Source organism: Ochotona curzoniae, unplaced genomic scaffold (genome assembly GCF_017591425.1).
Source record: "Ochotona curzoniae isolate NIBS_2020 unplaced genomic scaffold, NIBS_Ocur_1.0 contig_2321, whole genome shotgun sequence".
NCBI lineage: Eukaryota > Metazoa > Chordata > Mammalia > Lagomorpha > Ochotonidae > Ochotona > Ochotona curzoniae.
Genome location: NW_024465421.1, coordinates 14,025,008 through 14,048,928, shown reverse-complemented (window position 1 = coordinate 14,048,928; position 23,921 = coordinate 14,025,008). Strand labels below are relative to the sequence as shown.

General features: G+C 46.5%; 1 protein-coding gene across 1 annotated transcript in view; it reads right to left on the bottom strand.

The window, feature by feature from the left end:
- Positions 1-343: 343 nt before the first annotated feature.
- BMERB1 (bMERB domain containing 1) overlaps positions 344-23,921 on the bottom strand; it is an 80,519-nt gene continuing 56,941 nt past the window's right edge. The window contains exons 3-6 of the mRNA XM_040973920.1: positions 9,454-9,527; positions 3,829-3,943; positions 2,767-2,849; positions 344-456 (exon numbers count right to left, since the gene is read on the bottom strand). Coding sequence (XP_040829854.1) covers positions 344-456; positions 2,767-2,849; positions 3,829-3,943; positions 9,454-9,527 — 385 coding nt within the window. The remainder of the gene's footprint in view (positions 457-2,766; positions 2,850-3,828; positions 3,944-9,453; positions 9,528-23,921) is intronic.

Below are 23,921 nucleotides of genomic sequence, written 5' to 3'. Positions count from 1 at the left end.
CCCAGTTCATTCGCACAGTGGGTTAGATACAGCTAGATAGAAGTGGAGATACACATTTTCAAGGGAGGACCTTTCCTTGGTGGTTGGATAAACAGTGACACAGACTCCTGGGTTCGGCATGCTCTGGGGAGGGCCATGCGACAGTGAAGGACTCCCTATTGCTACACTCTGTACAGGGCGGCTGGGCCCGCCTGCCATGCCCACGGCCCCTAGTGGCAGTCATAGGCTTGCCTTCAACCCCTTCTGCCTTGGAGAGTTCTTGGGCCCCAGTGAAATGGGGTCTATGAAGACAAGAGGGTGGGAGAGGGTCCCCGTGGCTCCGAGGGCACACTCCACTTGGGGGCTACATGATGTTGCACTGAGTGGCCCCGCAGCAATCCTTGATGAGTGCCAGCCCCGTCTTGGCCACCATGGGCTTGCTAGGTGGGGGCTCTGCTTTCTTCTCTGCCCGGGAGCCTGTGGCAAAGTATGCACACAGTGGGAGAAAGGAACAGAGAGAGAGAAAGAGAGAGGTGAGGAGAGCCCTGACCATCTGCAGTCCCAGCCCCACCCCAGCTCCTAGTTAGACCACGTTCAAGTTCAGGCTTCATTCAGGTGGTTTGGGAAGCACATGTTCCCACCTCACCCTGTGGGCTCCTGTGGTTGCAGATCTTGGCCCCCAACCATCAGCCCTTCTCCTGGTCAGTTCTCTTCACCAAGCCTAGCCATTTGGTATTTGGTAGAAAAATAAAGGGGGATTTTTGTTCAAGTCACTTGAATCTGAGGGCTCGTGTTTTTAAAGTATGGAAAATGCTCATATATCATCTTTTCAGACAATCTCAGCTGCCCCATTCTCTGTTTTCTTCCCTTCTGGAGTGCCTGTTCAATGTCAGTTGGACCTTCTCCTTCTATTCTGTTTCATCTCTTTCCCGCTTTTTATCTCTTATGCTCCGTGTTGCATTGTGGGTAATTTCCTCAGGCCCCATGGTTCAATGTGTGAATCTTTCCTTCAACTGGATCACTGTACTTACTCCCCTGGGTTTTATTTCAAAGGTTAATTTATTTTCAAAGATTAATTTTTCCCAAGTGACTTTTCCTTTTTTCACGGCATCCTACTATTCCCTTTTGGATTTTATTCTGCCTCCTATTTCTTTAATAATGTAGACACAGTTTATCATCTCTTTTAGACAGCTGTTATTTTGGCTCTTGGGAAGGCAAACATTCTTTATTACCTCTACTGGCTCTCGTCATCTTGGCTCGGAAATCATGGACTTTTAACTTCTACTGAGAGCTCATTTTCTTGAGAGTCATTTTATCTGTGGCAGTACCTTTTACCATGAGAAGCTCAAGGGTGACTACTGGGAAGCTTTGCATTATTCTTGCTAAAGCCCCAAGGATTTCACTGGTTGTAGAATAGTTTCAGTTTTCAACTGGGGATTCCAGCACCAAATCAGGATACATATTTGGGCCCCACACTTGGCCCCTTGCATGCATTTTTGTTTCTTGCTAGAATCATTCCTTTTCTTTCTATCTGTAGCCCTATGTAAGAGGCAAGTTTCCTTGCTTCTTCATGCACCAATATAGAGTATTTTTGTTTTCACTTTGTTTTGCCCTGAAGAGACAGTGCATGGAGGATCCTGGCTTCAGGCAGGGATCATGTGCTTCATAGTGTTAGTAGAAGGGGTGATGGCCCCTTTTCTTTCCTTAACTCCTCACACTCTACAACCATATTTTCACAGGATGTTAATGGATGGATGGTTGGTGGACCATGGCTGTAGCCATACACATCATGGCAGCTTTTTGTTTTTTCGTCTTCCCAGCAAAGATTTCTAGTTTATCGTCTCCTAACAGCTCCTGTCCTTGTGGTTGCGGGAGTAGGAATGTGACACAGACTTGGGCGTTCACAGCACCCTAAATTTGATTGACACTGATGAGATGATACTTGGTCACAGTGATGAGCCCAAGATATGGAAACGTGACTCAAGAAGTGCCATTTCCCTGATATTTATGCAGTTAGAAAGACTTTTTGGCACTGATGTGAAGTCATTGCCTTCCTGGAGTTCTGGACCCAGGGAGAGGGCTGACTAGGGGGAAATGGAGCAAAGATTTGAAGAGGGGCAGCGATAAGGAATGGAAAGGAAATCTTCCTGCTTGGATCCATCCGAGTTGGGCATCATTCTTGTAGCTGAGAGGGGCCTCAACAGTACATCAGTCAGACACATGGGAAAAACTCTGGATCATCAAAGAGAAGAAAGTTCCTTGACAAAAACCCCTGATTGTTTTAGTATCCTAATGGGCTTTGGGATTCTAGAAATAGAGAGTCAGACAGTACCATTTCTGCCATTTACTTCACACCCAGTCCAGTTTGCTCCGAGTATCTTAGGAAGCTAATATTCTGGAAGGTGTGCTCTGGTTTTTCCAGAGATTCTACCTCTGAAAGAAACCAAAGCTCGCTGACCCCATGAAATGCACCAAACCAACACGATTAGAGGAGGGTCCAGACAGCTGCTGGCAGGACTGGCACCATAGCTTGTAGGGTTTGGTGCAAAATGAAAATGCGTAACTCTTTGATCCAAAATGGTTAGGAATTGCAATATAGCACAGCAGAATGTGAAACCAGGCATAGCGCCCTGCTGGGCACAGGTTGCACATCCAGGAAGCTGCCGGCTGCTAGCCTGTGCTCAGGTTTGATCTCTAGAAAGCGCAGTGTTGCACTTCTGCTCCTCTCCTGTCCTGAAGTCCCCCTTTCCTCTCGGATGGGACAGGAGGAATCACATGTGCACTTACTGGCTGGAGATTTGGTTACTTTGTCTAGAGATTTTAACTTGATTCGCAGGAAATCGGCCATTTCCTTGTCTTCTTCTTGCTCCCTGTGAAGACAAATGGGTGGGAGAGAAAAAAACAAAAAACAAAACACTAAGCAGGGAAAACATGAAAGAACCAAAGGGATGGGATAAGAGGTTAGGAGTATGAGACCAGGCGCTGGGCTTTGTGACTCTGTGGGCTGTGTGTGTGTTTTGTTGGATGAATTTGCTCTGAACCTGACTTACCTAGAGCAAGGGTGAGACAGGGACATCACAGGGCCTCGCCCCCTGCTGGGGACTGGGTGAACCGGACAGCTCTCCTTCCTGACTTTGTACCTTTAGGCCACCCTAATTACCTATCCTACTATAAGGGGCATGGCAGATGTCAGGGCGCAAGTCACCTTAGTTTTCCAAGAGTCACTAGGAACACAGATGGTGGGTTCAGGCTCTGAGGTAGGTGAGGCATCTCCCTGGGGTCATGGAGCATGTGGAGGGATGCTGCCCTCCTCAAGGAGAAAGGCTCCAAAGGCTTTATTCTGGGAGTCAAATGTTAAGACTCAACCTTCCCAGCTTCCCCAAGCCCAGCCCCCCAGTTGAAGTTCCAGGGTCTGTTGTGCAGGTCAAGAAGGCGGGGGGCACATGGTAGGAAAGGCATTTAGGAGAAGGGAAAGGAAGAACAAAGTTAGGAGGGTGAGAGGGCTTGTAAGCTGATACAGGGGACAGAGTTTTGGAAGAGGACCAAGTTCTGAGATGTCTCAAAGAGCTGGGGATTGTGTCAAAAACTGTGCCTTGTGCTGTGTGCTATGTACCTCCAGGTCACTTTCTTAACACACACGGCCCTTTGTGAGACTTTTGGAGCTGGACTTTAGTTTCTCTTGAACAGGAAATAGGCCCTCACAACAGAAGGCTGGTGATTCGTTTGGGTTCACAGTTCAGGGACAGTGACCAAGGCCATGCCTGAAAGACAAGTGGTGACTCCCAGGAACGAGAGATGCGTTGCGGAAGGAAGTGAAGGCCAGGGTCTGGTGACATGCAGCCCACTGACCTTAACCTCTCGACCTCGGCATCGTCCACCAGGAAGTCCCTCTTCTGGACCAGTTTGTGGATCTTCTGGATGAGCTCGTCCTCTCTTTGCTTCTGCATCTTAGTTTTCTCTTTTTCTGAGGGAGAGGAAAGCATTGGCAAAGAAGTAGCTCAGTGCAACTCGAAATAGAAACTGACAGCAAAGGAAATGCTGGCTCTACCACTTCACTTACTGGTGGAATTAAAGTCCTCACCTTGCATGCATCAGGATCCCATATTGGCACTGGTTCTAATCCTGGTGGCCCCGCTTCCCATCCAGCTCCCTACTGGTGGCCTGAGAAGATGGTTGAGGATGGTCCAGGGTTCTTGGGACCCTGCACCTGCATGGGAGACCTCGAAGAGGCTCCTGGCTCCTGGCTCCTGGCTTCGGATTGGCACAGCTCTGGCCATTGTGGCCACTAGGGAATCAATCAGCAGATTGAAGATCTTCCTCTGTCTCTCCTCTTCTCTGTATATCTGTCTTTCCAGTGAAAATAAATCTTTTTAGAAATGCACAGTGAGGTTTCAGATGTGGCCATATTGGTCAAGGAAGTTCAGCCAAGAATTTGGCCTTGGTGAGTGCTCAGCAAGTGGCCGTGACCCAGCAACTTCAGCTCAGGGAGCTGGGAGAGTTACTGTGTGGTGAGGGCCAGAAAGTCAGCATCAGCACCAATCACGTTAACTGTGCCCCTGGACAACTGAGCAGGGCTACCAAGGAGATGACGAAGAAGATGGCCAACAATGAGGACAGAGAAAATGGAGAGGCAAGAATTTAAGCTTACATTTCAGACCTCTTTGGAACAGAAAATGTGAGGCATCTTCTAAGGTCATCCAGCTGAGGATTGGCTCTGAAAACATCTAGTTCTGGAAGCAGTTCTGTGTCTGGGGTTGTTGGGACCCCTTGTCAACACCAAAGTCCATTTATGTTCAAACACATCCTCCAGTAGGTTTTATTTACTTATTTGTAATTTATTTTCATCTTATTTGGTAGGTACAGACACACAGAGAGTAAGAGAGAGAGAAAGAGAGAAAGAGAATCTTTTATCTATCTGTAATTCACTTCCCAAATGCTCACAACAGCTGAGGCCAAACCAGGCCAAAGTCAGGAGCCTGGAACTCAGCTGAGTCTCCCAAGAGTTATGCTGCCTCCGAAGGTGTCCATTAGTAGGAAGCTGGAACTGGAAGCAAAGCTGGGCCTTGAATTTTGTCACTCTGATATGTCCTTGACTGGTGGCTCAACCTACTGCAATACCCATGCTTTATAAATCTTCTCTAGGTGATTTGCAGTGCCAAGTGCAATATAAATGCTCTGTGATAGTCTGGATGTGTTCAGACCAGCCCATTTTCCATCCTTGGTGGGTTGACTCTTGAGAGCAGGTTCCATGACACATGGATGACTATTCAAGCAGCAGGTTCAGTTGGCTTTTCTGGATGGCTGTTGGTGAACCCAAAGGGCAGTGGCATTGCAAGCAACCACCAAATCCTGGCCTGTAATGGAAAATGGTGGCACTGCTTTCTCCATGGTGGGCCCTGGGAGCCTGGTTCCCCAAACCATTTCTTGGTGCCACCAAGCCCTCCCTGCCCTCCACAAACAAGTGGCAGCACCCCCTGATTCTCCAGGGCACCCTGCTCACTCTAGCTCTTTTGGGGAGTCTCCAGTGTGGCTTTCCTCTCCAGGTCACCATTGATAGCACTGTAGATTCCAGGTGTTCTCCCCAGATCTCAGCCAGAGCTGCCCACAGGTCCCAGGCATCTGACAAACTCTGTCCCCAGGTTATTCATCCGTGCTTGTCTAGCCCTTGCCAATGCAGGCGCTCCCCAGCCTGCCCCAGATACTCAGCAGTGGCAAAGGCAGTGACTCATGGAGGAGCCGCCTACTCAAGAAGTGGGCTGTGCCAGCTGATGAACATGTTCAATGCCCCAAGGTTCTAAGTTACTGGCCAGTGTCAGTCATTGTGTGTGCCACACGCCTCTGTTACCAACATCTCCTACCTACCAGCAAGTGCCACCCATCTACCTGCTTCTCACCTCCTCCCACCGTGTGCCCAGCTCAGTCCACCATCAGCTCTTGCTAACACTGTAGCTTTTACCACAACTGTGAGCCCTGGCCATAGAACAGACACTCCTGACCCAATGCCCTAGGACCCAGCTCTACTGAGCTGTGTGACTCAGGGCACAATCCTTAAGCTCTTTGTGTATCCAGTCTCTCAATATTCATGATTCTAAGCTTGTTGCAAAGTTTAAGAGACACAGAGTAAGTTAAATATAAGGGCTTCATAAAGTGTTCGGACACAATTATTTTACAATGTCACTGTGGTTAGTGATTAAGTGACCTCCAGGTTAAATATTTACTGAAGCAGGTACAAAATCCTTATTAAATGAAGAAGCAGTGAATCTCATAGCCCCAGTGTGCATTTGGCAAGTGCTTACTAAATGGTAGTCATTGTAATTATATTCATATGACCGTGGTTTGATTCAAATTAGGCTTTTCCACCTGGGCATTACTGGGACTGGGACAATCAATAATAATGTCTCCAGACACCATCCCCACCTGAGAAGCACTGTTTAAATCTTGTCTGATAAATGCTGGTTTTACGATGCAGGGACAGGTGCTCAGGGCCTCTGCAGCCATACTGAGCATCCCCGGGTGGCATGGTAGCAGTGTGACACATTTTGACCTGGCCTTGAGAAGCCCTTGAGGCAGGAAGGCCCCAGGGGTTTTATCGCTGTACCACTGAGGTGCTGGGGAATTCTTTCCTGGCCCTGGCTCAAGAAATCTGGATTTCACATCTTCTTTCCTTAATACGTTTATTGATGTGTTGCCAGGAGTCTGGTAATTTTTTTCCCTAATCGCAGCAAACTCCATCTAGAAACCTGGCACCGATCCTGGGAATGCAGAGGAAGACTCAAGACACAAGGGACGGAGAAGTGGATGGGGAGCAGAGGCTGGGAGGGGAGGAGAGAGGAGCTCCTGCAGAATGTGGCGGTCAGAACCAACCCAGAAAAGTGATGGGGAGGAAGTAGCTTCTAGGGAAATCAGTGGGACTGGTGTGAAAGGACTGGGTTGTGCCACTGAGCAGCCCCATGACCTTGTTCCAGTGGGGAAGTCTGTGGCATTTGGGGTGGGAGACACACTCAACAGGGACTGACCTGACCCATGTTGCAAATCATTTGTCCTGTCTTTATGCTTTGGTGTTTTTGTTCTTCCTTTTTTTTTTTTTTCATGCATTAAAAAAATTTTTTAAACATTCTATTAGGGCCCAGCACAGTGGCCTGGCAGCTAAAGTCCTTGCTTTGAACGCACCGGGATCTCCACATGGGGATCTCCGGTTCTAATCCCGGCAGCCCCACTTCCCGTCCAGCTCCCTGCTTGTGGCCTGGGAAAGCAGGCGAGGATGGCTCAAAGCCTTGGGACCCTGGCCCTGACAGGAGCTCCTCTGGCCCACTGGAGCTTGGCTGGATTCAGTAGCCTCACACTTGCTCCTCTGCCTCCGGAGGCTCCCACGTGTCCTACTGAGTCACCAGTTCACCAGTGGGTCCTGGGAATCCTCCTTCCTGAGAGGGAGAGGGCAGCCCATGTTAGACCATCAGGCTCTCCAGGGAGTGAAACTGGCACACCAAGGAGAGCTGGGCTCCTGCTCAGGGACAGCATGGAAGGGGATGGACTGCCCTTGCTTGCTTGGTTTGTGTGTGCCCAAAACGGGAGCAAGGGGCAAAGAACATTCTATAGATCTTATATTTTTGCTTCTGGGCCCTTGTAAGGCTGGCCTGAGCTCCACACCTGTAAGTGATTGAACAGGGTTCTCCACTACCCTCAATTTCATGTCTAGTCTAATAGAAAATCGTGTCTGCCCTCAATAATGTCTGTCTATCCTATTTGGAAAAATTCCATGGCCAAAGTAATTTGGAAAGTACTTTACAGCTGTGATTAATTAAGCAATGATCAGGTCATACTCATTAGAGTGGGCTGTAAACCTAAAGGTTTGTGTCTTGAAAGAAGAGAAGACACACAGAGAAGAGGGCTACATGAAGGAAGAGATTGGGATCAGATAGCCACAAGCCAAAGAAGGCCAAGGAGGCATGGGAGCCACCCACAGCTGGAAGGGGCGAGGGTGAACTCTCCCCTAGAACCTGGAGAGGCAGAATTTCAATCTTCTAGGCTTTAGAACAATAAGAAAGCCCCTTGCTTTTTAAAGTGAGGAGATAAGTTTTTTCTTAAGATTTATTTTTATTTGAAACACACTGTTACAGAGAGAGGAGAGACAAAGAATCTTCCATTCCCCAAATGGCTGCTACAGCAGAGCTGAGCTGGTCCATAGCCAGAAGCCAGGGGTCCAAGGAGTTGGTCATCTTTTACTGCTTTCCTAGGAATATTAGCAGGGAGCTAGACTGGAAGTAGAGCAGCCAGGACTCAAACAATATGGGATGGCTATGCTACAGGCAGAAGCTTAACATATAATGCCATGGCGCCAGCCCTGAGGGAATCCATTTCTTTCTAAAGACACCTTCTTTCGCTGCACCCTGAAGGAATCGTTCTTGGGCTCCTGGAAGGACATTCAGCAACATCTGTGAACATGCTGGTAGCACAACTGCCGGGGATGGGGGGGGCGCATTGGCTACTGGCAGGTAGTGGGTAGAAACCAGGGATGCTGCCCACATCCCACAAGGCACAACACAGAACCCCCAGCCCCAACAAAAGTGATCAGCCCCAGATGATGACACTGACATTTTGACACCTGCTCCAAATACCCATGTGTCAGAGTTGAGCAACACTGAGATACAGCAGCTCATATTGCACTGCTTACTTAGCGCAGGTAGGCCTGTGTGATAGGCCCTTCCCACTAACTTGGGAGTGCAAGGCAAGCCCAGCACCTGGCTTGGGGTCTGCTGTGGAGCAGCCTTCTAGCCCACGCTTACTCACATGACAGAACTGTCACAATTCAAGTCAAGGATGGTGGGTGTGGGAGGAGGATTCATGCAGCATGTGTTGCTCCTTGCAGAAGCATGTTCAACCTGACACAGCTGTCAGCAGGACAGCTTAGCACCTTCCAGGTGTGCCCTCAAGAAGCAACATGTCTGCACAGAGACATTCCTGAATCCACAGGCAGCCATATGAGAAGTGCCTTGAGCAAGGCAAGCCTCACAGGGGACAGCACAATAGGCAGGGAATAGTTCAGGGGGAGAAGAGACCAACTAATTATGTCATCAGCAACTAGCAAATCGAGATCTGACTTCAGTCAGAATCATAGCAAAAGATGGGTGAAAAACCAGGCAATGTTGGTTTATATTGAGTCATTTATCACAGTGAAATTTACACTCATAGGTTAGATGCTATTACTGTCACGTCGCCCTTTTCAGAGGAGGAGAAATTGAGTCTCAGAAAGTGACTTGTCCAAGATAAGAGAATTAGGATTGAACCTGAATCTGCCTGACTTGAAGAAGAAGAAACCACAGGTTTGGGGTAAAACTGTGCATTCAGAGAGTGTTGCACTGCAAGAACAAGGCCACACTAGGAGAAGGGATGAGCTCTATCTTCCAGACCCCAGGACCATGGGCCCTCACCAGCCTGAGCAGCTACATATCATGAAGTAAAGTCATAAATGGTTACCTGGGATGGCGACCAAGTTCTGCAGCTCCTGCTTCAGGTCCATGATGTCCTTGCAGAGCTGGATGTCGTCCATCCTGGGGAGACAGGTGCCACACAACAGTGGTTACATCGATAGGCCTCTACACCTAAGCATCACCCCAGCTTAAACCAAGAGGGCTCGTGGGAGTGGGGTGGCGTCTGTGAGAGCCATACATGCTGAAGGAGAGAGCTAGAAACCATCCATTAACCCACCATGACCAACCACTGCTGATGACTTCTAGATACTTTTCTCCAGCTGTCATATGCCTTGCTTTTGTTTGCTTGTGTGAGTGAGGCTCAGGTTGAAGGCTCATTATTTTCTCAGTTTATTAAAAAAAAAAAATGGGAGGGCGTGTCTGGGATGAGCATTTGGTGCAGTGGTTAAGATCTTGCTTATCATGGATATATCCCACATTACAGTACCTGATTTCAGGGTCCAACTCTGTTCTTGATTCCCAGCTTCCAGCTAATGTGCACCCTGAGAGGCAATAAACTGCTAGCGGAATAACTGGATCTCTGCCACAAATATGGAAGACTCAGATTGGGTTCTAGACTCTTGGCTTTGGGCTTGCCCAGCCCAAACTGGGTCATTCATTTGGGGAGTGAACCTGCACATGGAAAATCTCTGTACATCTTTTTCTCTGCCTTTCAAAAAAAAATAAATATTTTCCAATGACAACATTTCCACCAATTTGAGTTTTACTATTATCTTCATTGTACAGAAACAAGTCTTGTATGTTTTAGAGAGCACCAGTGCTAACTGTTTAATACATATTCCTGCAGAATTGATAATGCTTCTGCAATCACGCAGGACATCATTGTTACTGGCTGGGAAATATTTTTCCAATGCGATCTTTTAACTTAATAATATATCTTGGGAATTGTTCCATGTCAGAACATGCCAATATAATCACTTAACATTGTCCTTTATTTATGTGAAAGTCACAGAGACAGCAAGACAGAGATCCTCCATTCTCCAAATCCTCCCAAGAGCTGGGACTGAGCTAGGTTGCTGTGAGCCCAGGGAAAGGATAAGGGCTTGTTGAGACCGAACCACTAGTGGAAGCAGGGTGACAAGCAGACATGCAACCTCCTGACTCTGACGCAGGGGATCTGTCCGCCCTCCCAGCGTCTTGATCAAGAGCTGGATCTGTGACTCCCTTTGGCAGTGTCAGCTACAGACCAGCCCGAGTTTCCCAGCCTTCACTGGCCAGGAACATCCACTGTTATCCATTCCAATCCCAGCTACCAGGACAAGAGACCAGACCATCTTGCCTCACCCATGCCTCTTGTGGCCAGGGCACACCAGGAAGACTTTCAAGCCCTGTCCTGGAATGTGCTAGCTACCTCAATGAGCTTGACTTGGCAGAAGGGCACAGGCTGTTCCCATGGCCTTTGATCAGCAACTGTTCAGCTACAGCTCAGAAATCCTTTCTGCACCTAGCAGGGACCAGGTTGCCTCAGTGGCTCTCAGGGAAGGTGGTTTTTATTTCTGGGGACATTTGGCCATGTCTGGAGATGTGTTTGGTTCTTACAACCATGTGTGTGTGGTAGGAATGGGATTTTGCTGCTGGCAGCTCATGGGTGGGTGTGTGATTTTGGATTCCTTTCAGCCAGGGATGCTACTAAACACCATATGACCACAAGACGTTCCTTCACCAATGAGAATGATCTGGCTCAATGTCAATCATGCTGATGTTGAGAAATCTTGGATTATGACTACAGAATTGATATATACCTTGCTGAGAAACTTTTTTTCTTTTTTTTTCAAGATTTATTTCTTTTTATTAGAAAAGCAGATTAACAGAAGGAGGGAGAAGAGAAATATCTTTCATCCATTCACTACCAAATGGCTGTAATGGTTAGAGCTAGGTTGATCTGAAGCCAGGAGCCAGGGGCTTCTTCTGAGTTTCCCATGTGGGTGCAGGGTCCCAAGGCTTTGGGCCATCCTCTACTACTTTCCCAGGCCACAAGCAGGAAGCTGGATGGGAAGCAGTCGGCACACAAACCGTGCCCATATGGGATCCTGGCACCTGCAAGGCAAGGATGTAGCCACTGTGCTGTGTTCCAGGCCTAAGACATTTTTTTCAAGTGTTTATTTCCATCTACTTGAAAAGCAGAGCAACAGAGAGAGACAGAAATCTTCAACCAATGGGTCATTCCCTAAATGCTTGCAACAACCAGGGCTGGTCCAGAGTGAAGCCAGGAGGCCTGGAATTCCTTCTAGGTCTCCCAATGCACTCAGGATGCATTCGAAGGAAGCTGGATCAGAAGCATGGCAGAGAGTTGAATCAGCATACTGATGTGGGATGCAGGCGCCCCAGGTGTTGGTTTTACCTGCTGTGCCATGTTGAGAATTTTGCAGAGGAGAGATGTGATAAGAAAAGGTAAAAAAAAGGGAATAGATTTTAGTAGCAAACTATGGGTCTAGTGACTTCTCTGAAACTCACTCTTCCTGTCTGAGAGAGGAGTGACGACAGCACAGCTCTCTAGATTATTATGTGTGTCGGGCACTGGGCACAGGGCCTGGGATGTACATAGCAAAATGCCTGATGAACAGAATCTGTTATTACGAGGATTAGCTGTGAGCAATAAGCATGGGCTAAAAAGGGAAAGAGAAAATGATACTGGATGAGCAATACATCTGAGAAATGTAGCTAACATGTAAAACCATTAAAAATAACGTTTATTGGGCCCAGTGTGACGGCTCAGTGGGTAAATCTTCACCTTACATACACCAAGATCCTATACGTCCTGGCTGCTCCACTTCCCATCCAGCTCCCTGGTTGTGTCCTGGGAAAGCAGTACAGGATGGCCCAAAGCCTTGGGACCCTGCACCTGCCTGGGGACTCGGAAGGGGCTCCTGGTTCCTGGCTTCGGATAGGCTCAGCTCCGGCTGTTGTGACCACATTGATTGCTTTCCTCTTCTTATGAGTTTTAAAATAATGATTTTAAACTGATACATGAGAATTAGACATTTATGGGTTATAATGAAATGCTTTGATGCATGTATATATTATGTAATGTTTTAATCAGAATAAATAAATCTGTTTCCTCAAGCAGTTATCATTTATTTACAGAAAAACCTTTCAAAATCCTTTCAGCTTTCTAAAGAAATCCATGCATGATCTTTGTTTTTTCATAATGTGCATTTTTCAGGAAACTTTTGGAAACCCGTGTGTACTCTGCTCGGGGAAGATTTTCCAATGCCTTTAGATGTTCTTGTTCAAAAAGCACTGGAATGGTGGCATGTGGCACTAATCCTTTGATGGCAGTGCCAGCACATCCCCTATGGGTGCCAGTTAGAGTCCCAGCTGTTTCACTTCCGATTGAACTCCCTGTTAAAGTCCTGGGAGGCTGACCAAGGACTTTGGCCTCTGCACCCACATAGGAGACCTGGAAGAAGCGTTTGGCTTCTGGCTTGGATCAATACAGCTCCGGCTGTTGCGACCATTCGAAGAGTGAACCAGTGGATAGAAGATCTCTGTCTGACTTTCAAAAAAACACACATACACACACATATGTACATATGTATATTAAAAGAAAAAAGCACTGGGATGGCTCATACACAGTGCTTTGGGATCTTGGCTGCAACCTGATTAAGACACAATGATCCACGTCTTTGTATGGATAGTGCTGAGCTTTAGAACTCAAACCCCACTGCCGCCGGCTCATCCCAACGATATCGCAACCTGATGGATGTAGGACGGAAAATGAGACATCTCGGCTTTTCACACTGGGACGAGGGGTAAGAGCGGTCATTTTACTAGTCTTGTGCAGGCAGAGGTGATCAGACCCTGTCAGAATTTCTTTGACGATGACATGGGCTGGAGGCGCTTTCGGCTTGAGCTGCAGCCTAATGGAAACCTAGCAGAGCATGATATGGAGGGAGAAGCAAAGTTCCTGGCAAGAATCAGCTTTTGAAGATAGTATTTATAATAGAAGGAATGTTAAGGCCGCCAGGTAGACATTAACCTGGCAGGTAACAGCAGCCGAAGAGCAGGAGAAGAGAATGAGTTTAGGTGCAATGGAATGAGCCACAAGTTCTGAAAGCAGGCCCCAACCTCTGTGACCCCTAATTCAAGGTATCCTAGCCTGTCCCTTAGAACTCACGGAATCAAGGGAGCTAGACAGCTGGTCCCACAATGTCAGAATCAGTCATTTGCTTCTCCCAGTAGGTAAGAACCTTGATGGTCAGTGTTGAGTGATTTGTTTAAGGGGATTTCACATCTGAAACTCCCCCACCCAGAATTTCCTAGAAAAGAGAGGAAGGGATTCCTCACTCATGTTCACCAAAACCCCATCTGAATGCAGACCGGGGGCTATCGGTCCTTAATGGAGATGTCTGTGAGGTCTAGATGTAGGAATTTCTGTCTCTTCATTTTTTCAAATAAACTTTGCTAAAACTGCCTTCTTGTCTGCTTGTTCAGAGATAACATTCTTCACTGTCAATAGAACAAGTTCCCCGGGGTTAAAATTAAGGGTTACAGTAACGTGGCTCCCTGGTTCACTCAGCCTTACTCCCTCAGTGGATAGAAGGGGGGTGTGGCGGGGGTGGGGGAGGTGTGTCTCAAGGATGCCCCCTGCTGGTACAAAGAAGACTACTTTCCATCCTGCGGGTTCTCAGAAAGGCCCTTGGTAACTCTGCCTCTGTGCCCTCACCATTGAAGATAAATAACATGAGGCACTCCAAAAGTTCATGGTGCGGCCAGTGTTGCGACACAGCTGGCTGAACTGCTGCCGGCACTGCCGGCATCTCCTATGGGTGCTGGTTTGGGTCCCGGCTGTCCCAGTTCCTATCACTTCTCTGGGAAAGCAGCAGTACTTGAGGTTCTGCACTTTGGGAAAGAAGCTGCTGGCTCCTGACATTGGCTTGGCTCAGCCCTGGGGTTGCAGCCATTTGGGAAGTGAACTAGCAGATAAAAGATTTAACTCTCTTTCTGCTGCTGCCTCTCCCTCTCTGTAACTCAGCCTTTCAAATAACACAATAAAGCTAATGGAAAATGAAACGAAAAAGATAAGTTTATTTTGGTGCATACAAAGGGTCTTTAAAAAGTTCATGGAAAATGCATATTATGAAAAAATTTTGCACGGATTTCGTTTTTGGCACCGAAATAAACTGGTTTCATTTCAATTTTCCACAAGCTTCTAGAAACGCCCTTGTCTCTCTGTGTCAAATCAAGCAGCAGACCTGTGTGTGCAGGGCGGGCAGCCCGGAGTGCAGTGTGCGCAGAGAGGACGCAGAGGAAAGGTGATTTCCATCCACGCCTTGCCCAGGGTAGCAGGCAAGTGGCAAGCTGAGTCACTGCTGTGCCGGCTCAGCCAGGGTTCCTGCGTCAGAGGATGAGTCTCACCTGCAGGTGCTATTCCACTTCCTCCAACCAAATGGTGCCTGGATGATGAATTGGTACGTTTGTTTAGCTCTCCCCGCATCTGTGAGCTTAATTGTCCTGCTCTGGGGGAGCTGAAGTGCTGAAAAGTTCCCAGGGAGCCCCTTGAAGGTGGTGGCTCATTTAGTGATCCGTGTATCCATAATCACCGTCATCACCCTGGTCTCTCTTCCTTGCCATTGTAATCAGACCTTCATATGTGAATGTGACATTCTAGGCCCCACGCAACGTTACCTCCCACCAGCCTCTTTCACTCTAAGGGTTTCCTTACGCTGTTTTAGTTCTGGTTCTTCTCTAAAAATTATTAACACTGAAAAACCCATCAAGCTGAACGCTTTGCTTTATATGCTTATGGTATGTGTGTATTCACAGGCCAATGAACAGCTTACCTCATCACGGGACCCACTATTGTGGCATGGTGGCTTAAGCTTGTGACAGAAGAGTCCCAGATCAGAGTGCCAGTTCGAGTCCTGGCTACTCTGCTGCTGATCCAGCTCCCAGGTAAAGTGCAGTGGAAGGTGGTCCAGGCGCTTGGGCACCTGTCACCTGGCCAGTTGTTGGCTGTTGTAGCCATTTGACGGGGGAGGGGGTGGGAAGAGTAGATGGAAGCTCTTTTCTTTCTCTATCTCTCTGCCTTTCAAATAAACAATAAGCAACTAAATAAAAATTTTAAAAAAGAAATGATAAATATTTGAGGCAATGAATCTGAGCTTCCATATTATATTCATTCACTGCAATCTCACATTAAACTCCTTTGAATAGGTACAACTACTGTGTGTCGATTTAAAACATGTTTTTTATAAATTTATCTGAAAAATTGTCATCTGTATGGTAGTGTTCGGTTTTTGTTTTAAACCTAAAAGTCATTCTAAGGTATTTTGAGGGTCTTATTTTTAAGATTTATTTATTTTATTTGAAAGTCAGAGTTACAGAGAGAGAGAGGTAGAGACACAGAGAGATTTCATCTGCTGGTTTACTCCTCAAATGGCTACAACGGCCAGAGCAGGGCTGGTCCAAAGATGGGAACCAAGAACTTCTTCCAGGTCTTCCACATGGGTGCAGGGGCTCAAGGTCATTAGCTGGCAGCTGAATTGGATCAGAAGCTGGGACTCCAAATGGCTTATAAGGGTTGCTGATGACACAGGTAAAGAATTAGCCTGTGATGCCACTATGTCCCAAGGGTGGTTCTCTTTGTTTTAATCTGAGAGGCACAGAGAAAGAGACCTCCAACTCCCATCTACTGGTTCACTCTGTAAATGCTTGCAAAAGTCTAGGTTAGGAAGCTGGGAGCCAGAAACTGGGCAATTCAATCCTGGTCTTCCAAATGGGTGGCACCAACCTAGTTACTTGAATCATCATTACTGCTTTCCTGGAAGATGTGACTGCTCGTAAATCTTTAGCTGAGGAGGGCAAAATGCAGCCCATGGTTCAAATCTAAGCAATTGCCCATTTAGGTACAATTCATGAGCTGAAATGGTCATTTTTTAAAGATTTATTTATTTTTATTGGAAAGGCAGATATCCAGAGAGAAGGAGAGATAGTGAACATCTGCTGGTTCACTCCCCAAATGGCCACAATGGCCAGAGCTGAGCTGATCTGAAGCCAAGAGCTTCTTCCGGGTGCAGGGCCCCAAGGCTTTGGGCCATCCTCAACTGCTTTCCCAGGCCACAAGCAGGGATCTGGATGGGAAGTGGAACAGCTGGGATACAAACTGGTACCCATGTGGGATCCCAAGGATTTCAGCCACTGGACTATTAATAGTGCCGGGCCCCAGCATGGCCAATTTTTAATTTATTTCTATTTTATTGAAAAGCAGACTTGAAGAGATCAAGAGCAAGAGCGAGGAAGTGAGAGCGAGCAAGAGAGAAATCTTTTATCTGCTGGTTCATTCCCCAAATGGCCACAATGGTCAGGACTGGGCCAAGCCACAGTCAGAAGTCAAATGCCAAGAATTTCATCCAGGTCTCCTACATGGGTGCACTTGGGTCATTTTCTGCTGCTTTCCTAGGTCCATCAGCAGGTTGCTGGATGGGAAGTAGAGTAGCTGGTTCTCAACTACACAAAATGCTATAATGATAATTCTGAAGAAATTTTTATTTCTCTAATTTGCTGCTCATTTTTGTTTTTAACTTTTATATTAAGTATATATTCACTGGATGAGTTTTAAAATTTAAAAATGTTTACTTTTACTGCTGTGGGCCACCCCTTTGTTTGGAACCAAATCCAGAGCAGCTTGAGTATCACAGCCCCAGCGGGAGGCCCTGGGGGCTCTGTTCCTTCTGCCCTGTCCTAGGCCAGCAGCCTGCCTGCATGCCTCCGTGAATCCAGATCCCCTATCCTTCAAGGCTCTGCCCAACTCCCCCTCAAAGACTAATTCCTAAGCTGCCTTCAAGATGCCACAGCATCTGCTTCTAGAAACTTCCTGATGCTAGCACACCTCATGCCCCCTACCCTCCCAACTTATCATCCCACTGATAACCATTGAAGTATTTCTGTTTCTCCCTAACCTGACCGTGTTCCCTTTAAGGGACCCTGGGATCCTCCATGATTCTAGCATATCGCCCTGTGTCTGGTGTATTGCAGAAAAATACGTGACGAAGGAAGGTAAGCAAGCTGGTAGGCAAGCCTGGGGGAGTACACACAGTTCTGGTTTTTACTGAAACAAGGCCTAAAAGACTGCAAGTACAGGTGGAAATTTTTCAGATCTTATGAGAAAGCTTCCACAAGGGCAGTGGCATCTATCAAAGGCGGTGAGTCACCCCTTGGAGAAATCCAATTAAACACCCGTAATTCGAGCAATGCTGCTTTGCATCTGCTATCAATAATGTTTCTATTCTGAGCTCTGTCAGCACTTGGGCCCTCCTGTGCCTCCCATCCTCTGTCACCTGCCAGCACTCTGTCCTCTTTCCCAAACCACCTCCTCTACCACTGCCAATCCATCCCTGCCCTATGCTGATACCATCAAAGGCAGACAGAAGTTTGACATTTTACTGCTAGTTGGGCATTAGGGCCAGCACTATCTCATTGAATCCTCATCATCTATAGGGCAGGTCTTTTCCTTCTCTACTTTTATAGGAGTCTCTGAGAAGCTAAGGAATTCACCCAAGAGCACACAGCTGGCAAGATTTACAAGAGATGGTCTGACTTCACAGCCCTGACAAATGACACTATCCTAGGCTACTTATGTATGCCACTACAGTATGAAAGACTGCCCATCCGAGTCCCAAGTCCCATCCCTGCAGTCAAGAGCTGTTTAAAATGCTTTGAACAAGTAGCAATTCCAAGGGGTGAGTTTTCTTAAGGGTAGGATGGTGGTTTTAGCCTCATGCCATAATTTTCATTAGCTTTTAAAACTACTTTGGGGGGCCAGCACTGTGGCACAGTGATTAAAGCCTGTAATGTTGGCACCTTCTATTGGGTACTGGTTTGAGTCTTAGCCTCTCTGCTTTAGAGCCAGCTCCATACTAATGCGCTGGGAAAGCAGAAGACGGGCCAAGTACCTGGACTCCTGCTATCCAGGTGAAAGTCCCAGAAGGAGTTCCAGGCTCTTGGATTTAGCCTGGCCCAGCCCTGGCCATTGTGGCTATTTGGGAAGTGAATGTCAAATAGCTTCAGATGGAAGATATCTTTTTGTCTCTGGATCTTTTAAATAAATAAGTCATCTTAAAAAAAAAAAGTCAATGTTTTAAGATGGACACTAGATCTCTCCCAATTTTGTATGAAGTAAAAAGCTTGGCAGAAAGTCATACTATTTTTCTTGATTATTATCACATCTATCTCTGTAAAAACCATGGGCCTGCTACTACAGAGGCCGCTTTAAGATAAATCTCCTGACCCTTTCTTGTGACCAGATAGCTGATCTACCATACAGGAGTTCTAATGATCTCATTCCTTTCAACAGAGCATCAGATGACTGGAGGGGAAAACATCTAAAAAACAAAAGCAAGGCCCTCTGCCCACCCCTTCCTGCTTAGCCAATGGACTGGGCTGCACTAACCACAGTCTCAGTTGGGCCCTACTTCTGCTAAAGCTCAGACATTCTGCTCGTGAGGCTGTATACAGTCACCCTCTGGATTCACTGCACCAACAGTAGCAGACGGGCTTTTAATGCTAAGTCAATTTCATATTTATTCAGTGCTAGTGATTGGTGTCATTGGTTGTATGGAAACAAGATCCTGGGGCTTGGTAAACCACAGTGAAACAGCAAGCATTCTTGGTTGGAGGGCTTAGCCCAGAGCAGAATAGAGCTGGATTAGCAAGGTGCTGGCAAATGTTCATCGACTGCCTAGGAGTCCGGAGGAAGGAGGAGGAACCCCTGGGAAGCCCTGGTTTGTGTCAGTTGCCAATTTCCATGGTGTAAACACTCCCACTATCACAGATTTTCAGCTACCCACAGTTTAACAACTGACTTACAAGATGGCAGACAATTCACATCACTGGCTAGAATCAACAAGTAGGCAAGTTTAGGGAGTTTGTCTTCAACATTGTTTTTCATTCAACATTTATTTAGAAGATGAAGCTGAGTGCTGTATGAGGAAAATGATTATAAGTTGCAAAGGACACCAAGTATTTTATGCAGGTTATCATAATTAACCTTTTTAAAAATGATAACCCCATTGCAGAATAGTGGATAAAGCTTCCACATGCAGCACCAGCATCCCATATGGGTCCTGGCTCATTTTGCAGCTGTGCCACATCTGATCCAGATTCCTGTTAATGACCTGGGAAAAACAGCAGAGGTCTCAAGTATTTAAGCTCCTGCCACCCACATGGGATACTCAGAAGACACTCCTGGCCTCTGGCTGGCCAAGTGTTGGCCATTGCAGCCGTCTGGGGAATGAACCGGAGACATAAAATATCTATCTCTTCTCCTTTTCCCCCAAGCCTCTGTCTCTCCTACCCTCTCTGTAACTTTCAAAGCAAACAAACAAACAAAACCAAAACCAAACAAAACAAAAAAGTTAAAAAAGGACACCCTTCTCCCCTTTCCTGGGCTTGACCAACCAGAAAACCATACCTAAGACTTTGACCACCTAGCAAACATTACAATGAAAGGACAGCAGTGGGGTCAGACTTGTAGTGTCCAGCACAGCAACAGGGGCGTCCTGAATATTCCTTTTACGGTCAGTCTCTGGGGCTCTCTTGATCCCTGTCATTTTTCCAAATGACTGCTCAGTTCCCGCCTGTCCCACCCTCACTCACATCTGCTTGAGTCATGCACTGTGGATTTCATGCAGCGGGGATTTCTGATGGGGACAACTTTTTCTGTCTTAGGTCACCATAGTGAGTCTGTAGCATCTTCTAGGGCTAACTTGCCCCTTGGTCAGTTCTGGATAGAACTTACCACAAAGAGGGCAATAGAAAGGATTTATTGTCAGATGTAGGCTTGAGTGAGATGCTCTTGGCTCCAGATGAAAGAAAGTGGACATTTACTATGTATTGTATGTTGGAAAATGGATAATTCTCTGATAGGGTGTCTTCATCATGATTTTTCTATAAAGTGAGAACAGAATGAGTTTAACCACTCATAGGAGCCAGAATATGGGGATGTTCAGTAATTTTTGTGATCAGGACAATATTTATGTATTTATATGTTTTCAAAGCAATTCTGTAATACTCTTATTTTTGTCTTACTCTATCACAACCTTGGAACGACCTTCTCTGGTAAAGCCAACTGGTGGAACCATTTCTGTTCAACAGGACAGAACACCTTGCCAAGTCAGCTCCTGGCTGTTGAGGCTGCTTTTCTCTTTCTTGAAGTCTAGCAAGTAGTTTCTCTGCTTCCTATCTCTCTGTAAGTAATCATGAAATCCTTGACCAGGGGCCAATGTGGTGGCCTAGCAGCCTTGCAATGCCAGCATCCCATATGGTGCTGGTTTGTGTCCTGGATGCTCCACTTCTAATTCAGCTACCTGCTTCCTGACTGGGAAAGCAGTGGTAGATAGCTCAAGTTCTTGGACTCGTATACCCATGTGGGAGACCCAGAAGAAACTCTAGGCTCCTGGCCTTGGATCAGCTGAGTTGTTATTACAAAATCAGTTGTTATAAGAGCCTGAGATGAGCCCAGCCCCTTGTTCTGCTTCCAGGCTCACCCTCATTGCTGCACCACTGCCATTCAAATGGGCATCCAGTCTTGGACTTAAACCTCTAGAAATGTGAGCTCACTAGATTTCTCTCTCCTTCACAGCAGTTTGTTGAATTCAGGTGTTTTGTTGAATTAACAAAAAAACTGACAAATACAAAGTTTGTCAAAAACGTATTAAGCCCATAGAGGAGGGACCCATAGAGATGGGAAAGGACATTGTGTCAGGCACATAATTAGACATGAGCAACAGAAGAGGGGCCCAGGATAAAACTAGGAACCCTGCTCTCCATGCAGACCTATAGGAGCCAGCCTACCTTACATTTTGAACCTAAAGCTGAAGTGTCCTAATAAATTGGGAGCTCAGTTAAACCACAACAGTCTACAGACCAATGGGTAGACATCAATCACGAGCGTTAGAGCCACATTACCAGCCAGCATCCTTAAGCTTTTAGGGATAAAATGCTCCAAACCAAGAAAAAGGCAGCCATATTTTCTTTCAACAGGCCTATTTGTCCTTTAGAGTGGACTTTAATCAACTTTGCTTTACTATCCCTACTATTGTTGAAAAATAAATCAAGACAAGCTGCCCACTGCTGGTGACAATTCCAAGAGCATTTAAAGAATTGGATTCAGAGGTACTTCTCATAAGAAGCACAGAATTAGACCACCAGGTTAGATACACAGTTGGTTAACATTCTGCAGGGTAATACCATCACATTTAGAATTATTTTTTCTCCTGGACAGAAATCAGTAAAACAGTAAAACAGAAATACATGTTCCTTCTACCAGAGAGTTGAAAAAAATAAATCCTCGGATAGGACTTTCAGCAATGCCAGGTACGACACGGAAAGAACGCCTTACTCTATTCTCCCTTATATCTAATTTTTAGTTCATTATTACTGAAAAGACATAATAAGAAAATTCTTCAGTGCTTTCTTAGGAACACATCCAGCTGAAATTAGTTTAATGTCTCACTGTAGCTGGCAATTTCCCACAAAGCAGCAGCAGTTCCATGCTGGCTAACATTCATTGAGTAGAGATTATACAGCTAGGTATGTCATAACTTTTTTAGGTATCTTATCTCATCTACTCCTCGCAGAAAATTCCCCATAATGTTATTCATTCTAGGAACATAAGTGTACTATAGTGAATTTGGTATTTGGTCTCTATTCCCCAGTTCCTGGTACAGGGGTTCTGATAGTCCTGGGATTCCCTGAGTGGCAGGAGTGTCTTTGGTTATTTATCTGCAGCTTTCTTTGACTTTGCCTGAGTTTATTGTAATGCTGTGTGGCTCTAGATAGATTTCTTGTTGGGGTTCAGTCTCCAGAGAGGCCAGACCAATGATCAGAGGGACATTTCAGGCCCACCCACTCACAAAGTGATTAAAGAGCCGGTGACGGGTCAGTGTAAAGTCAGCAGCCAGGAAATCATTGTAGGTCTCCCAAAAGGGTGAAAGGGATCCAAGTATTTAAACTATCACCTGTTGCATCTGATCTCCTAGGAGTATGCATTAGCAGGAAGCTGAAAACTACAGCAGGGGGAGGTGGCTCAACAGGCTAATTCTATGCCTGCAAGCACCAGCATCCCTTACGGGTGCTGGTTCACATCCTGGCTGCTCCACTTCCCATCCAGCTCCTTGCAGTGGAGGATGATCCAAGTCCTTGGGATCCTGCACCTGTGTGGGACATCTGGAATAAACTCCTGGCTCCTGGCTTCAGATGGGCTTAGTTCTGGCCATTGCAGCCATTTGAGGGGTGAACTAGCAGATGGAAGATCTTTCTCTCTGTAAATCTGCCTTTCCAATAAAAATAAATAAATCTCCCTTTAAAAAAAGCAAACAAAAAACAAACAAACAGACAACAGAGCTGGGACCAAACCAGGTACTTTGATATATGATATAGGCATCTCAAGTGGAATCTTACTCACTACAACAAATGAGCATTCCAAGTTATAATCCCATCCAAGTGATGGGATTTGGGGCTTCAGGTAACACAGTGGAAGGGAGAGGAGGGAAGTCCTTCAAAGCAGCCTTCTCCCACACTATCTTATGAGTCACTGAACTGTAGGATCTGATGTTAACCGTTGGTGGGCAGTGTCAGAACTGAATAGACCTGTTGGTGTTCAAGAATCAAAATGGGAATAGAAAAATAACAGGTTTTTTATGTCAAAAAACAAAACTTACTTGTGGGCTGGTATTGTGGCATAGCCAGTTAACCACCGTCTGAGACACCAGCACCCTATATGGGCACCAGTTCAAGTCCCAGGTGCTTCACTTCTCTCTCTCTCTCCCTCTCTCTCTTTCTCTCTTGGTATTTATTTATTATTTTGATTGGGAAGGCTGATTTACAGACAGAAGGAGAGACAGAGAGGGAAAGATTTTTCCATTCACTGGTTCACACCCCAAATGGTCACAATAGCCAGAGCTGAGCTGATCTGAAGCCAAGGAACTAGGAGCCTCTTCCAGGTCTCCCACATGGGTGCAGGGTCCCAAGGACTTGGGCTATCCTCCCACTGCTTTCCCAGGCCATACACAGGGAGCGGGATTGGAAGTGGAGCAGCTGAGACGTGAACTGGCACCCATATGGGATGCTGGTGCTAGAAGGTGGAGGATTAGCCTGCTGAGGCACAGTGCCAGTCCCTAGGTGCTTCATTCTGACCTAGCTCCCTGCTGATATGCCTGGAAAAGCAGCATAAGATGGTACAGATGCTTGTGACCCTACGCCCATGTGGGCGAGCTAGAAGAAGCTCCTGATTCTGGCCTGGCCCAGTTTGCTGGCCATTTGGGGAGTGAATCAACAAATGGCAAATTCTCTCTGTCTCTCTTCTCTCTGTAACTCTACCTTTCACATAAATAAAAGAGTTTGGAAAAACAAACAAGACAAAACTTAGATACGGCACCAGAATTGGGATCAGAAAACATTACACAAAGAAGTTCAGTAACTTGCTCAAGACCACACAGCTGCTAAGCATCTCTG